This window comes from Globicephala melas, chromosome 15 (genome assembly GCF_963455315.2).
Source record: "Globicephala melas chromosome 15, mGloMel1.2, whole genome shotgun sequence".
In the NCBI taxonomy this organism is placed as follows: Eukaryota; Metazoa; Chordata; class Mammalia; order Artiodactyla; family Delphinidae; genus Globicephala; species Globicephala melas.
Window position 1 is genome coordinate 70682680 of NC_083328.1, and position 15554 is coordinate 70698233.

At 47.0% G+C, this 15554-nt stretch overlaps 1 protein-coding gene across 1 annotated transcript; it reads left to right on the top strand.

Annotated features, from left to right (window-relative positions):
• Positions 1-5930: 5930 nt before the first annotated feature.
• On the top strand, positions 5931-14520 carry R3HDML (R3H domain containing like). Its single transcript, XM_030843485.2, has 5 exons — positions 5931-6191; positions 9168-9286; positions 9387-9519; positions 10666-10781; positions 14421-14520. The coding sequence occupies exons 1-5, from the start codon at positions 5931-5933 to the stop codon at positions 14518-14520; spliced, it is 729 nt and encodes a 242-aa protein (XP_030699345.1).
• Positions 14521-15554: the final 1034 nt, after the last annotated feature.

The following is a 15554-nucleotide window of genomic DNA, read 5'->3' on the forward strand; positions in this document are numbered from 1 at the left end:
AAAGAGGTGACATGGCTTATTGGATGCAGAGAGAGCAGGAGTCACACCTGGGAGCTCAAAAGTGCTTCTGGGTGTGCTTTATTTATTTTCCGAGGAGTCGGTGTCTCTGAATCTGTTGTGAGATCTCTCCAACTCCCCATTGCTGGATCAGGAACCACTCACCACCCGCAGCCCAGCCACTGTAGTGCTGCAGAGACACACCAACCACAGGGCTGGCTCCGAGAGTTATTTGCTGGGTGACTGTGAGGAAGTTGCCTCCTTTTTTGAACCTCACATCCTTAACTGTCGAAAGAAGGTTAAAATCCTCATGCAGGGTTATGGTGGTAACAGATGGAAGGTACAATGGTATAAATTACCACAGCTGTTATTTTTTTAAAAGCCTTCTTATTGCAAAATAAAACATAAATACAGAAAGTCACATAAAACAAACATGGGACCCAATAAGGCAAACCACTTGTAACCACCAGTTAGATCAAGAAATAGAAGCCCCTTAAATATTCCACCCCAATCACAGCTTGACTTTTATAGTATTTCTGTGTCTCTTTTTAGTTTTATCACCCAAGTGTGCATCTCTAAACAGTCAAGTCCGTAAAAAAATTTGCCCATATATAAAAAATGTATATCTTTTGAGTCTCTACTGATTTCCTCCTCCATTATGTTTTGGAAGGGTCTGGAGCATTTGACTGAAGAGTTTTTTTTTGTTTTTTGGGTTTTTTTTAATACGTTTATTTATTTTGGGCTGCATTGGGTCTTCGTTGCTGCTCGCGGACTTTCTCTAGTTGCGGCGAGTGGGGGCTACTCTTTGTTGCGGTGTGTGGGCTTCTCATTGCGGTGGCTTCTCTTGTTGCGGAGCACGGGCTCTAGGCACGCAGACTTCAGTAGTTGTGGCACGCGGGCTCAGTAGTTGTGGCTCGCGGGCTCTAGAGCACAGGCTCAGTAGTTGTGGAGCACGGGCTTAGTTGCACCGCGGCATGTGGGGTCTTCCTGGACCAGGGTTCGAACCCGTGTCCCCTGCATTGGCAGGCGAATTCTTAACCACTGCCCCACCAGAGAAGTCCTGAAGAGCTTTGAAGAGTCTGGATCACCACTATTATTTTTCACATGTGTACCCCTCCCTCCAGCTCCTTCACTCCCTTGTTTGTATTTGGAGTGACATAGACCTGGGTTGCAGTTCTGAGTCTGCCAGTTGCTGTGTGACCTTGGACAAGTCACTCACCCACTCTGAACCTCTTTCTCAACTGGCAAATGAAGGGGTGACCCTGAAGATCTCTAAGGGCCTTCCAACTTTCTCAGCCTCCTTGCTCAAGCAGCAGGCTCCTGCCCCACAGTTTCTTCTTTTTTTTATCTCTCTCTTTTTAAATTATATCTGATGTACAATATTATATAAGTTACAGGTGTACAATAAAGTGATTCACAATTTATAAAGGTTATACTCCATTTATGGTTATTATAAAATATTGGCTATATTCCCTGTGCTGTTCTTATCAGAACAGCACAGGTTGTTCTTAAAAGCAACTTTACTGGGTGAAAAGAATACTGGGATAAGAATCAGAGACCTGGCATTAGAATCCAGTTTCCACTGGAACTAGCTGTGGGAACTTGGGTGAGGTACTTAACCTCTCTGAGTTTCCACTTCCTCGTCTGTTGAATGGAGATCCTGATACCTAATCCATAAAACTGGAGCAAAACTTATATGAGATCATACCCTTACAATATTTAGTGCCTGGCACTTAGTATGTGCTAAATAAATGTTAACTGCTATTGTTGTTGTCATTATTTTTAGCTATTATTATAACTAACATTTATTGACTGCTTACTCAGACTTTGTGTTAAGTGTATTAATTCACTGAATCCTCAAAACAATGCCACGAGGCAGCCCTATTTTATAGATGAGAAACCAAGGCACAGAAAGGTTAAGTAACTTGCTCACGGTCACACAGCTAGTGAGCCATGAACCTAGGCTGTCTGGATCCAAAGCCAGCAGTGTTAGTCACTGAGATATACTGCCTCAAATACTACTGCTATCTAGAAGAATTTCCCCTTCGCTTGCCCAAGACCAGAGAGAATTCCAGTAGAGGTAAGGATGAAGCAATAGCTGAATCCAGTGTGAGATTCTCCAGGGGTGAGAAAAGTTCTTACCCCGAAATGAGATCCCAGCCCAGGGCATTAATCTGGGCCATCCCAGATTATTTCCCGCCTCCACCCCTAACATTTTTATCCACAGGCAGCCTGCCGAAGTGAACCTGGGAACAGGCTTAGTCAACGAGGACAGCAGGGAAGGTCCTACCCGGTGGAGCGGCCAGGGATGTCGCTGTGTGTTTGCCACCAGTGCGATTTTCTGGGTTTCCCTGGATGTGTGAATACATGGGGTAGGAGATGGTGATTTTGTATATGTGGTTGGACTGTGAGGCTGTGCCTTCCTCAGATGTCTGTCTGTCTGTCTGTCTCTGTGGAGAGGCAATGGGACCAGCTTGGCCCACCCCACTTCTGCCACCCACTGTGGCCAGCAGCTCACCTCTGTGTGCCTGTTTCCTCACGTATAGAAAAATGGTTATGATGACAATGATAGTACCGACCTGATAGTGTTGTTCTGAAGACTGAATGGCCTCATTCCAGGTAAAGTGCCTGAAACGGTTCAGAGCACCGAGATAAGAACAAATACAGCTTATATATGTTAATATGATTAAATGTGTAAAGGGTGGGTTTCTGTATATTTATGCAAGTGCACCTGAGGGCATCTATCAGAAAGGATCTGAGGGGCTAGGGGAGCCAGCTGTCTCTGTGATTTGTGGGAGGAGGGTATGCGTGTGCGAGTGTGTGCATGTGTGTGTGGTGTGTGCACGGTGGATGCGTGTGCATGCTGTAAGTGGGCGAGAATGTTCACTGCCAGAACCTTATTTACCAGACAAACTCCAGGCCCTAGGACAAATCACTGAGGCTCTGTGTCCCCACCTGTCCACGGGCGGGGTTGCGGCCTCACAGGCAGCTGTGAGGACCAAGTGAGTCATGGATGTAACGCTCTGGACCATTGCAAGTGCCGGCGACATGGGAGAGGTCCGTACGAAGTGCTCTGAGAAAGCGGGGCATCATCGGGACGCTCCTGGGTCGTTAGTGCCAAAGCCGTTTGTTTCTGCCTCCTCTGGGCTGCAGAGCTCCCTCTGGTAGGTCGTGGATCCCAGCCCACCACAGGCAGAAAAGCCCTCAGTCCAGTTGCTTCAATGGCCCAGAGAAGGATAGGAACTTGCCCCAGGACACCCAGCATACTGGAAGCAGAGAAGGGCTAGATTGGAGCCGGTGCCTCTTTGTCCTTCTGGCGTGATGAGAAAGCCATGTAGAGGTCAGGGTCAGCACTTCCCAGCCCCCCTGCCTCTGTCTGCCCCACTTTCCCAGCACCCAGCAGTCAGCCTGGGCCGGGGGAAGCTGCCCCAGCGTGAAGGTGTGTGCTTTGGCAGCAGGCACTGTCTGGGCCGCCAAGGCTGAGGTCGGGCGGCTGCCTGAGGCAGGAATTCCATGTGTCTGGGGAGGACCCCACTCCAGTAGCCCGGTCCCAGCCCCCAGCCCTGCATCGCCACCTGGACCAGGGCTCTGCTTGGCACCCGGAGACTGGGTTCTGCCTGGGAATTCTCCAAGGTCTCTGGAAGAGGAGGCTGAAGGATTACAAGTGCTTCAACTTTGGGTTTTTTTTATGTAACATCTTCCTTGTAAATCTGTCCATTCCCATCGCAAAAGCGTCACTTGTTATTTGTGGAGAATACAAGTAATCAGAGAAGAGAAAATGAAACTCTCAACACCGGAGTACAGCAATTCAGAGACCAAAGGGGCTCTGTCAACACACACACACACACACACACACACACACACCTGCATGTTCATGCGTGTATCTATGCACACATGCATGTGACATAGAAACCATCATAAGCATGCCCTTGCACGTGTGTGCTTGCACACTTATAACATACAAGCACATGCATACTCGTGTGAGTACACACAGGTACAGGCATCTGCATGGTCATGTATGTATCTGTACACCTACATGTGACACACGAGCCCTCATGTTTATGTGTATGTCCACGTGTGCTTGCACACCTATAACAAACACACACTCTCACAAGTACACATGTACACACAAGCACATGCGCGTGCACACACACTTAAAGAGCAACACTCAGTGCTCCACCAATGTGAGTTCATCTAATCCCGGCACCAGTGCTATAAGGTAGGTACCATTACTTCTCCCAGTTTACAGATAGGGTACAAATGGTTAAGTAATCTGCCCAAGGACACCCAGTTAGTGAGCATAAAAAGAAATTTTAAAAAGCATTTTTTAAAAAGAACAACAAAAAAAAACCCAAAAACAAAATAATGGGGATTTGAACCCAGATCCATGGCCTTAATTAATTAGGCTGCATGGTGCTGTTTGAGTGGCATCGCGGGGAATATTCCCATAGGGTTTTTTTCCCTATGCATCTAAATTCGGTTTGGTTACAGAAATGACATCCTTTTTACATCCTAGCAGGACCCTGGGGTCAGACTTGGATTTGAATCCTGGCTCCACTGCAGACAGGCTGGCTTGACTTTGGGCTGCTCTTTCACCTCTTTGGGGATCAGTTCTGCATCTGTAAAATGGAGAGCGATCGTATCTGCTTCTGAGGGTTGGCTGAGCACGTGTGTCAAGCTCAGCCAGGCTCATTAGATGAGGCCATACGAAAACTGCCAACTCTGGGGCTGGAGGGCTTTGTGGGGAAAACAGTCAGAAAATACTCTCTGGGTGCAAGATGGCCATAATATGTTAGGGTCTGGAAGGCAGAGAGCAGCCTCTGGATCTGGGGTCTCCGGAGGGGAGGTGGTATTTTGTCCTGGAATCCCTGCCATGACTGCATCCCGGTCCTGACCAGCAGCTCAGCCCCAGCCCTGCACATTCCAGGTGGAACAGCAGAAGAGAGAGGGCGGGAGAGAAAAGCCCACAGACCGGCAGGCGGAGCCTCCTGGCCAAGTCTGGCCCAGCTGGAAGGGGAGGGGGCTGTGGAGCTGGGACGTCAGATGCCATCACCTCCTGGGGGACCTTTAAAGTCGCTGTGCTGCCAGACAGGCCAGGGTGTCTGCAGCGGTTCTCTGCCTCCTCAGCCGCCTCCTGCTACCCGCCTGGGCTGCCCATCCTGGGTACGCGCCCCTGGAGAGCCTGGTGCCTCGTCTCCGGATGCCTCTCTCTGGCTCTCTTCTCTTTTCTCTCCATTTTTTCTGTTCTGTTTTTCCCCTTTCTCTCCTTTTACCTCTCTTTCTGTCTCTCCCATGTTTTTTCTCTTTTTGCCCCCGTCATTGTCTCTCATTCTCTCTTGTATCTACCTTTTTCTTTCTTTCATGCCTTTTCTCTGTATCTCTTTTTGTCAATCACCTTTTCTTCTCCCTCATTTTCTTTTCTGTTTCTCATTTTACTTTCTTTCTGCTTCTTTCTGTCTTGCTCTCAATCCCGAAATTGCAGCAACCCAGGGACAAGAGTGTCCTCCACTGTACCTTGGGAAATGTGGGCGCTGCCCCTCTGAGGGCACCAACGGAGCCCACTTCCAGTAAGATTGGTGAAGAGGGTGTCCAGGCTGGGGAGGACTGGGGTCTGCCTCCTGGGCTGGTGGAACAAAACCCTGGCTTTGAAGTGGCAGCATCATCTCACCCCAGGGCCTGGTCCAGATTTAGCCACTATCTGGGCATCTCTTCCCATTGCCCCATCCACTTAGTCCACTGGGGTGGGAAGAATGGGGTGTTGCGCCCCCTGGACGAGAGCCGAGTCAGGAGGTCTTTGCCAAGTTCCCAGTAGATAGCATCCTCTGGGGTGGTAATGCTAGAGAGCACTCAGGGTTTGGTGCCCTCATGACCACCTCCTCCAGGCAGCCGGCTCTGACTGCACAAGGCCAGACGTGTGACCCTTCCAGCCAGCTATGCCCCTGCTGCCTGGCACCGTGGGCCTGGCAGGCCTGTTCTTCTGGGCAGGCCAGACAATGAACGCCTTGATGATGCCCAATGCCACCCTGGCACTGGCCCAGACCGAGGGCACAGCTGTGCGACCCCTGACTGGCCTGGGGGTGCCCCGGTACCGGCGGAAGCGCCACATCTCTGCCCGGGACATGAGTGCCTTATTGGATTATCACAACCACATCCGGGCCAGTGTGCACCCACCTGCTGCCAACATGGAGTATATGGTGAGTTCCCATGCCCTCCCAGTGCCTCCCCCAGCAAACGTCAGTCCACTCAGTGTGTCCTGGAAAGACTGGACCATTCACGAGCCTCGCCTCACTAACTAGTATCTGGGCATCTGGGCCCTGTGGAATGGGCAGGAATTCGTCTGCCCATTTTACAGATGAGAAAACTAAGGTGGTTATATAAGTCCTTTCTGCAGGCAGGAGCAGAGGACTGTGACTTATGGAGCATCTCCTGTGCGCCAGGCACTTACGTGTCACCCTCTTCCTTCAAGGTGGGAATTATCTCCATTTTCCAAATAAAGAAATCAAGATGCAGAGAATTAGTTTGCTGAAGGTCACCCAGGTGGGATTGCATCCCAGGTCTGCCAGCTGCTAAAGCTGTCTTAACTAACACAATACCTTTTCCAAGAATTCTGGCTTCCAGCCAGGGAGCCGCAGGGGGCGGGTGGCTGGAGCTTTCCCTGCCATTGTCTCTTTGCCCCAGGGGTTTAATGGACACACCCAAACTGTCCTCAGCAAGCCTGTGGAGGTAGAATTTGGAGAGATGGGATCTGGTACCTGGGGTGGGAGTGGGGGGGTCTCAGGCTGAGGAGAAACAACAGCTGACCAGCAGAGGCAGCTGGGATGTCTTCCTTCAAAGAGGCAGGGTGGGGGGCTCTCACCCCAGCCCCCCACAAGCCAGACTCCGGAGGGGAGGAGGGAACCTTTCTCTTTATCGCAGCCCCTCCCCCAGGACCATTGTCCCAAACCAGCCTGGAGAGAGAGGCTTCCAATCCAGCCACAGATTACTTTAGGCAAAGGGATTGTTGGCCTGCCCCCTCTAAGACAAATACCTACTCCCTCAACAGCCTGCAAATGCTTATACTTTTGCAGTGTGTCCATTCACGTACGTACCAGCTCCTGCTTGGAGCCAGGCACCACGCTAAGCCTCGTGGACGCTGCCGAGCACAGGATGGACAAGGTCTCGTCCCTCACAGAGCTTCCATTTTAGTGGGGATGATAGAAAACAAAGATCAGCCACAAAATTTACGTGTAAGACGACATCAGGTCGCAATGAGGTGTTGGGAGGGGCGGGGATAGGAGCCCAAGGGCAGGCAGCTCGCGGTGGGGGAGCCTTTTATTTGTTCATTAACTGACTCATCCATTGATTAACACAGTGACTGGCATGTAGAAGGCCTTCTAGTTTTCAAACAATGACACATTTATTGAGCACCAGCCTGTGTGCGAGGCCCTCCCCACAACAGGTGTTTAATTATTGCATGCTTTGTAGGACAGAGAGAGCTCGACAGCTCACCAGGGGCCCGAGGAGTGTCAGTGAGTGTGGGTTTGATGTTTGCATGCCCTTACCACAGTTCACCCCTTTGTGGCACGAAGGAAACATTCCTTGCTTTCCCTAAAAATGGATGAGTCCAACATCTCTGGGCAGATGTCTGGACCCCTCTTTGGGGATCCCCATTGCTTCACTAGCTATCTTCAGCCCACAGGACCAGTATCTGGCTAAACGTCCCTTGCTTAAGGAGCCCTTTCCCTCCCTGGCTCCAAGAAAGACCAGGTCCCGTTTCACATTCTCACACCCGCCGACTGTAATGATTGTTTAACATCTCATTTCCTTGTTAGACTGTGAGTCCTTGTTCAATATTTGCTGAATGAACAGATGAACCGAATAAAAGAATAATATCTCAGAATCCCAGGAAGTCAGAGTGGAAGGGAACTAGTATTATTTTTTGAAGTGATGCTTTTTCAAGTTATAAGAGTTGGAGCATTCAGAGATTGGAAAATTAAGAAGCTGTTATGAAGGATGAGGACGGTATTCTCTATGTACTGATGTGGAAGCATCATTAAGGTAACCCATCTGGTTAAGTGAAACAAGCGAGGGGCCAAATAGAATGCCTGGAGTCCTGCCATTTGTCAAAAAAAATCATATATATATAATTATTGTATGTATGTAATATATAATTATTTCATGTATATACCATATAAGATATATAATTACATATATAAATATATACGTGCATATATAATATACTTACAGGTGTAGAATATTTCTGGAACAGGACACAAGAAGCTCACAGTGACTGTTGCCTCCAGGGTCAGGGTGGCTGGAGGGGCTAGTGTAGGATGGGGATGAAAGACTCTCCACTTTTCCTCCTTCAAACATCTTACATATTAAATTTGTTCATGTTTTCACTATTAAAAAAAGAAACTTTTGAATTAAAAAATTTTATTGTTTAAATAAACACATTGGGGACTTCCCTGGCGGCGCAGTGGATAAGAATCCGCCTGCCAATGCAGGGGACACGGGTTCGAGCCCTGGTCTGGGGACTAAGATCCCACATGCCACGGAGCAACTAAGCTCGTGGACCACAACTACTGAGCCCGTGCGCCACAACTACTGAAGCCCACACGCCTAGAGCCCGTGCTCCGCAACAAGAGAAGCCACCGCAATGAGAAGCCCGTGCACTGCAAGGAAGAGTAGCTCCCACTCGATGCAACTATAGAAAGCTCGCACGCAGCAACAAAGACCCAACGCAGCCAAAAATAAATAAAATTAAATCTTTTAAAAAATAAATAAATAAACACATTGAAAAAAATACAATAAATAAAATTAAAAATCCATTCTCTTCCCATCACTCTGGGCTGAGTCACTTCTAGGGACTGCTGGGAACTCCTAGGCCAATACCCTGGGACCCCGCTCGGAGCAGAGAGCCCCAAGCTTGAAGTCCAGTGAAGGAAAAAGGGCATTGGACTAGGAGTCAGAGACCTAGGTGTGGATCTCGGCTCTGGTATGGACTTGCCGTTGACCTTGAAGTCGTAGGCCTTCTCTGGGCCTCAGTGTTCTAATTTATCAAGTGGATTTGTTGCAGGGTTCCAAAGGAGATGGGGAGTCAACGTACCATGTATACGTGCATGTCTAGACACTGTTGAAATGATGGTGTTTGTTCCCCCGGGGAATTTCATGACCTTTATTTTTCCCAGGTCTGGGACGAGCGGCTGGCCAGGTCCGCTGAAGCCTGGGCCACCCAGTGCATTTGGGCCCACGGGCCCTCACAGCTGTTGAGATACGTGGGCCAGAACCTCTCCATCCATTCTGGCCGGTGAGTGAACCTCTGCCCTTCCTTCACTCCATCACTCAACAAGATCACTGAGCACGCTGATGGCAGAGTGACTTTTATTCTATCTTCTCCGCCTCTGCAGGTACCGCTCTGTGGTGGATCTCGTGAAGTCTTGGTCTGAGGAGAAGCGGCATTACTTGTTTCCGGCCCCGAAGGACTGTACCCCGCGCTGCCCCTGGCGCTGCAGTGGCCCTGTGTGCTCTCACTATACCCAGGTACTCCTTTGTTGGGATGTAAGGCTGATGAGAGAACAAATCCTCTACCTTAGAAGAAAACGAATGTGGTGGGACAGCAATTAGAAATAAAACAGAGGCCCTTAACCGACTTCCTTTTACATAACAAGCCTGTTCCTGGTAAGTTGTGTGTACATTGAATTGAGCTGAACCAGATCTTGTTTTGAGGATCTTAGATCGGCAGACCATATTGTTTGACCCCAAAACGGAGATGTGTGGTCTGACAAGTTCAAGACTGCCTTTGATTTCAATAGGTCCAAACATTTTCTAGTATTTTTTATTTTCTAAGGCTCCTGTGTCTTAAAAAAAGAAACGCCAAATAAGATTACAAAAGATTGTAGTATATTTTGAGTGCTAATATTGACGTTGTTACCACTTATTATACATAAAAATACAATGCAGTATCATGTTGCAAGAAATAGGACCAGAAGTTTTCAATGGTAGGAAAAATGTCTGCTTTCAGGCCTGCCAATCTCTCTGTGACTCATCTGCAGTAAATGTCAAAAACTGAAATTTGAGACCCCCTAGGAAATGTGAGGCCTAAACCAAATGTCCTTCCTGACATCCATGAAATATTATTACCTCCATTTTACCAAAGGAGAAACCAGGCACAGAGTGGTTAAGTGACTTGGTCAAAGTCACACAGCTAGTGATATTGAGATTCTGATCCAAGGCTGTTTAACTCCAAAGTTTGTGTTTTAACTTCCAGCATGACAATGATTTTCAAATATTGGTCACTAGGGGGAAAAAAAGAAAGAAAGAAATCTAATTGAAAGGTATAGAACATATTAGCATATATCATTCTATATGATAAGATTAAATATTGGCTCATAAAACTTTTGTTCAAATTGTTTGAGGAGGGGTAAGGGTGTGTGTATGTGTGTGTGTATGTGTGTGTGTGTGTTGGTACACTGGGTAACAATATGTAACTGTATTCCTTACTGTTGGTTATAGTGGAAAAAATTTTGAGAAACATTATCGTACAATATGCCTCTAGTCCCCTCACCCTGAGACAGGGGCCTCCCCCAGGAAAACCTTACCTAATGCATCCACCCTGACAGAGCAAACCCAAGAACGTTTCAGCCCCAAGTCCTTCTCACAGCCTCCTTTGTCCTTGTCCCTCCTCAGATGGTGTGGGCATCTTCCAACCGGCTGGGCTGTGCCATCCACACCTGTGGCAGCATCCATGTCTTGGGCAGCACCTGGCACCAGGCTGTGTACCTGGTCTGCAACTACGCCATTAAGTGAGTGCAGCTCTGAGGCAGAGGGGGCTCTGGGGCAGGAGGGTGGACCCTGAGGTGGAGTGGGCAGGATTCTCAGAAATGGAAGACATACAGGACACCCTGCTTTCCTCCGTTCTAAATAACCTGAACACCGGGTTTTAGAGTCAATCAAGAATCCTTTTTCTTTACCCAAGTTTCTGAATCGATTGGGAGATAGACGGAGGACCAAGGCAGGTGCATAAGCAGTGTCCCTGATGAAGCCAACAGTGGAGAATGTGGCTTAGGTCTGCCAGCCAAGTGGGCTTGCAAATATCTCACTGTTGAATTAGACCTTCATATCCATTGACAGGCAACATTGGCCAACCATAGGCCTCTTCTAAGTGCAGTGCCAGCCCCTGAAAGCTTCCCACAAGAAATAGAGCAACCAAGAATACATGCTCCCTACAGGCAGGCAGGTCCCATAGGAAAGAAAGGAAGGACGCAATGAGCATGCTCAGCTGCTCTTTCCAGACTCTCCAGTCAGCTTGGTGGGAGAGAGGTCAAGAGTGGTCTTCATATGCTATTCTCCTGGAAACACAGAGAAAGGGGGATAGGAGTTCCCATCCAATGTATAGTACACAAACTTGCAACAGATTCTCATACAAAACAGATTACAGACTCTCATACACAAACGGGAACAAATTCTAAGTAAACATGATATTCAGAGTTTCAAGATTACATAGTCATAACTGCCTTTTGCTCTCACGTAGCTCTTGATCATTTACAATACACTTTTCCCTTATTATCTCATTGAAGAGATGAAAGAGAGAAAGAAGGAAAAAGGGAAGGACACTGGGAAAATATTTATCCTTTTTACAGATTAAGACATTGAGGATCAGAGAGGTTAAGTAATTTACCAAAAGTCACAAAGCCAATAAGTAGCAGAGCTGTTTGAAACACAAGTCTTTTGATTTCATATTCTATCTACTGTACTATCCTGATGTTCTGGAAGTTATTGGTAGCCCAAACTCAGACTCTCAAGTCAAGATATTTGTTAGATGGAGACATCTATTGACAAAATGTCATAATGCAGCCCAGCTTTCTCAGATATGGAAAAATGCAACAAAGCAAATTCCATCACACACAGCTTAAGGAACTGTTCCAATTTGCTGACATATTGAATTTTTGAAACATTGACTATTAACCATATAGTTGTTAAGATTTTTAGGCTCTGGAGTCAAGACTGTCAGAGTTCAGATTTGTGATTCAACTTCTCCATGCCTGTTTTTCATCTACAAAATGGGAGTAAAATGGTTTCTACTTATAGAATTGTTGAGAGAATTAAGTGAGCTGACCCAGGTAATGTCCCCAGGCTCATAATAATTTTGGAATACATGTTGGTTCTTATTCTTATTACTAGACCTGGGTTTGGTTCTCAGCTCTACTATGTACACACTGAGGACTTTGGATACGTCATTTCATCTCCTTGGATCTCAGTCTCCTCTTTTAAAATAGGGCTAATGCTACCTGGCTCACAGAGGATCTTGGTACATAGTTGCCCATAGTACATGTTAAATAAATAGTGGCCAGGATTATAACTAGGTTATAAACTCTTTGAGGGCAGGAAATAGACCTGATTCATTTTGGTATCCTTTTACTACAGTGATTTCAAACCTTTGTTCTTTTAAGCAGAACTCTTTTCTAAGTGGTTAAATTAAACAAAAAAAGAATGACTTTTATTCCATCACCCCTGGTGTCTCCACCACCCACGTTCCCTGCCCCCAAACTTCCAGGAACACCTTTTTTTTTTTCCTGTTGGAAAAACTGGTAGCGTTTGATATATTTATTTATTATTGTTTAAAATTTTATTACATTTTATACTGATGTACCTGCTATAAAATTCAGTGGGTATGAAAACAGGTAAACACAGAATGTTGTCTCCCTCCCCTGCCCACACTTCCCCTCTGTAAGTTTCTTGCATAACCTTCTGGAGATCTTTTATGTACTTACAAACATGCATATGTTTTCGCTCCGGGAGCACCTTTTGAAAATGGTGGACTCACAGCATCTGGCCCAAGTCCTGATGCCCACTAGATGCTCTGGAAGTGTTTGTTGAATGAATGAATGAATGAACCCATATGAAACCAGAAATGCATACTTTTCTAAGCACTTTGGCTGACTTTACTTACAGTCATTCAACAATCACTTTTGGGGGAAAAAGATTCCATTTCTGTCCACAAGGAGTGTTTGTTTATTGTGTGAGAAAATAAGGCACTGGGACTTGAAAGGTAACTAACACTACAGGCCAGTGGTGAGATTATTAGGTAGCTCTTAGCAAGAACTGGGGGAGTGATTTTAGGCTTTGAGAAGACAAAGAGGGGGGAAAAGAGAAATCTGTGGGCTGGGACGGAGAAGCGAGTTGTGGAAAGATGAGGTGTGTAAGCTGCATCCACTTGCTGCTGGAGCAGTCTGGAAGGCCTGACTGAAAGCTGTAGACGTGATTCATAAGCTAGGGGCCAGCAAACTACAGCCCACAGCCCAAATCTGGCCTCCTGCCTATTTTCATAAATAAAGTTTTATTGAAGCACAGCTACGATATTTGTTTACGTACCGTCTAGGGCTGCTTTCATGCAATAAAGACATTTGGCCTCCAAAGCCTAAAATATTTACTCTCTGGCCCTTTACATTGCCAACCCCTGCACAGGCAATGGGGAGCCACTGAAAGTTCTTGAGCAGGAGAATGATTATGATGAAGGTTTGTTCTTTTTTTTTAAACAGCTTTACTGAGATATAATTTACATACCATATAACTTACCCATTTGAAGTGTCCAACTCAATGGGTTTTGGGTATATTACGTTATTCATTTTTTCAATCGTGGTAAAATATATGTAACAAAAATTTGCCATTTTAACCATTTTTAAGTATACAGCTCAGTGGCATTAATCACTATTTCCAAAATGTTTTCATCACTCCAAAGAGAAAATCTATAACCTTAAAGCAATGGCTCTCTACCCTCCTCCTCCCTAAAGGCTGTGGTTCATTGAGAGGATTAACTCCGGAGCAGGTAGGATGGATTTGGGATAAGGCCATTGAAGAAATAAATGTACAGCAGTGGCCACAAAGAGGCTTCATGGGCATGTCCCCCATGAGTGAATTATACTCAGTATCTAATTATTCTAGTTCTCATTTGCATAACACCTTATAAGTTACAAAGTGTTTTCACATAATTTTTATGGACACCATTTCATTTATTTATATTATTCAGAGGACAAAATCAAGGCTCAAGAAATGAGGTCGTTTATTCCGTCACCAACTGGCAGGTGGCAGAATCCAGGACCAGAACTCAGATCTGCCCACTGGGGAGGGGAGGGGGGTGTTTGTGCTGGGAGGTGAGGGTGGGGTGGAAGGAATAAGAAAATCAGCATGTCCTGGGGAGTCACTAATCTGCCAGGTGAGGTGCTAGAGGCATGCGCACATAGCTCCATTATTTGATCTGCTGCTGCATCCCTGTGTGGGAGGCAAGTCTTCTATTGGTTTTACAGATGAAGACACTGAGGCTTGCAGGTGTGACTTGGTCACAGGGCCAGACAGTGGCAGTGCTGAGATTTGGAAACCTCTGTGAAGGTGACTCCATGTAACTGTCCCCCGACCCCGCCTCCCTGGGACCTCTTCTCTTCCAGGGGCAACTGGATCGGCGAGGCACCATACAAGAAGGGGAGGCCGTGTTCTGCCTGCCCTCCCAGCTACCAAGGCAGCTGCAACAGCAACATGTGCTTCTAGGGACTCAAATCCAACAGGCTCCCGTGGTTCTGAATTTTCCCTGGTCTCTGGCAGGGCTCCAGCCGGGCCTGACCCTCCAAGAGTCCCTTCCCAAAGATCGGGTCAAGCGATTTTTTTTTTTTTCGATTTTTTTTTTTAAGGACATGAGTTGGGCTTACTTCACCAGTCTGAATTTTCCCTGCTGATTCCATTTCCTAAATGTCCAGCATGGGCCGGAAGAAAACAACCTGCTTGCCTTCCTTCTTACCTGTTACATCTTTTTTTTCCTCCGGCCTCCGGGAAAGAGGCCTCCATCTTTAATTGACTCAGTCCTCCCAGAGCCAGGGCTGGAAGGAGAAGTGGCAGCAGTTTTGTGACTCTCAGGCCGCCAATCCACAAGCCTTTGTCCATCCAATAAAAGGTATTTATTAAATAATCTTTATCCTGAAACCTACCTTCATTCACCCAATAATAGCCAACCAGCTTCTGGGCAGCCTTTGAGGACCTGTGGTCTCCCTCTCTAAGATGGGACCATTTCAGCTCCAAGCTTTTAAAAAATAACTGAAATTAGCATATGGACACCCCACCCACGGTGTATGTTACTGGAGCCACCGCAGGGTCCAGGCACCCCTTTTACAGATGGGCATACTGAGGCTTAGTGAACAGGTGTGACTTACTGAGAGCTGCACAGCTTGTCCTTGTCCACGAAAGCACCCAGGTTTAAGCTCAGGCTCTGACAATCCCTTCAGGCTGTTCCAGACCCCTCTCTGAATGTCAGAACTGAGAGGCTAACGCCAAAGCTGGTCTAAGGGAACTCCCTCTTTCAGCGTTTTATTCTTCCTGCCACTCTCTCTGCCTTGGTGTCTCTCTTTCACCTACTTGTCTCTCTTTCTCTCACCCTCCTTATTTCTCCCATGGACTCTCATTCTCATTCCCAGAAACCATTTCCCCTCTCCCCACCCCACCCCACCCAGTTATCATAACACACAGAAGTCCTTTTGTCTTTAGAGGTAGTAAAATCTCTCTCAGACCTTGCCCTCCAGCTGGGGCCCACT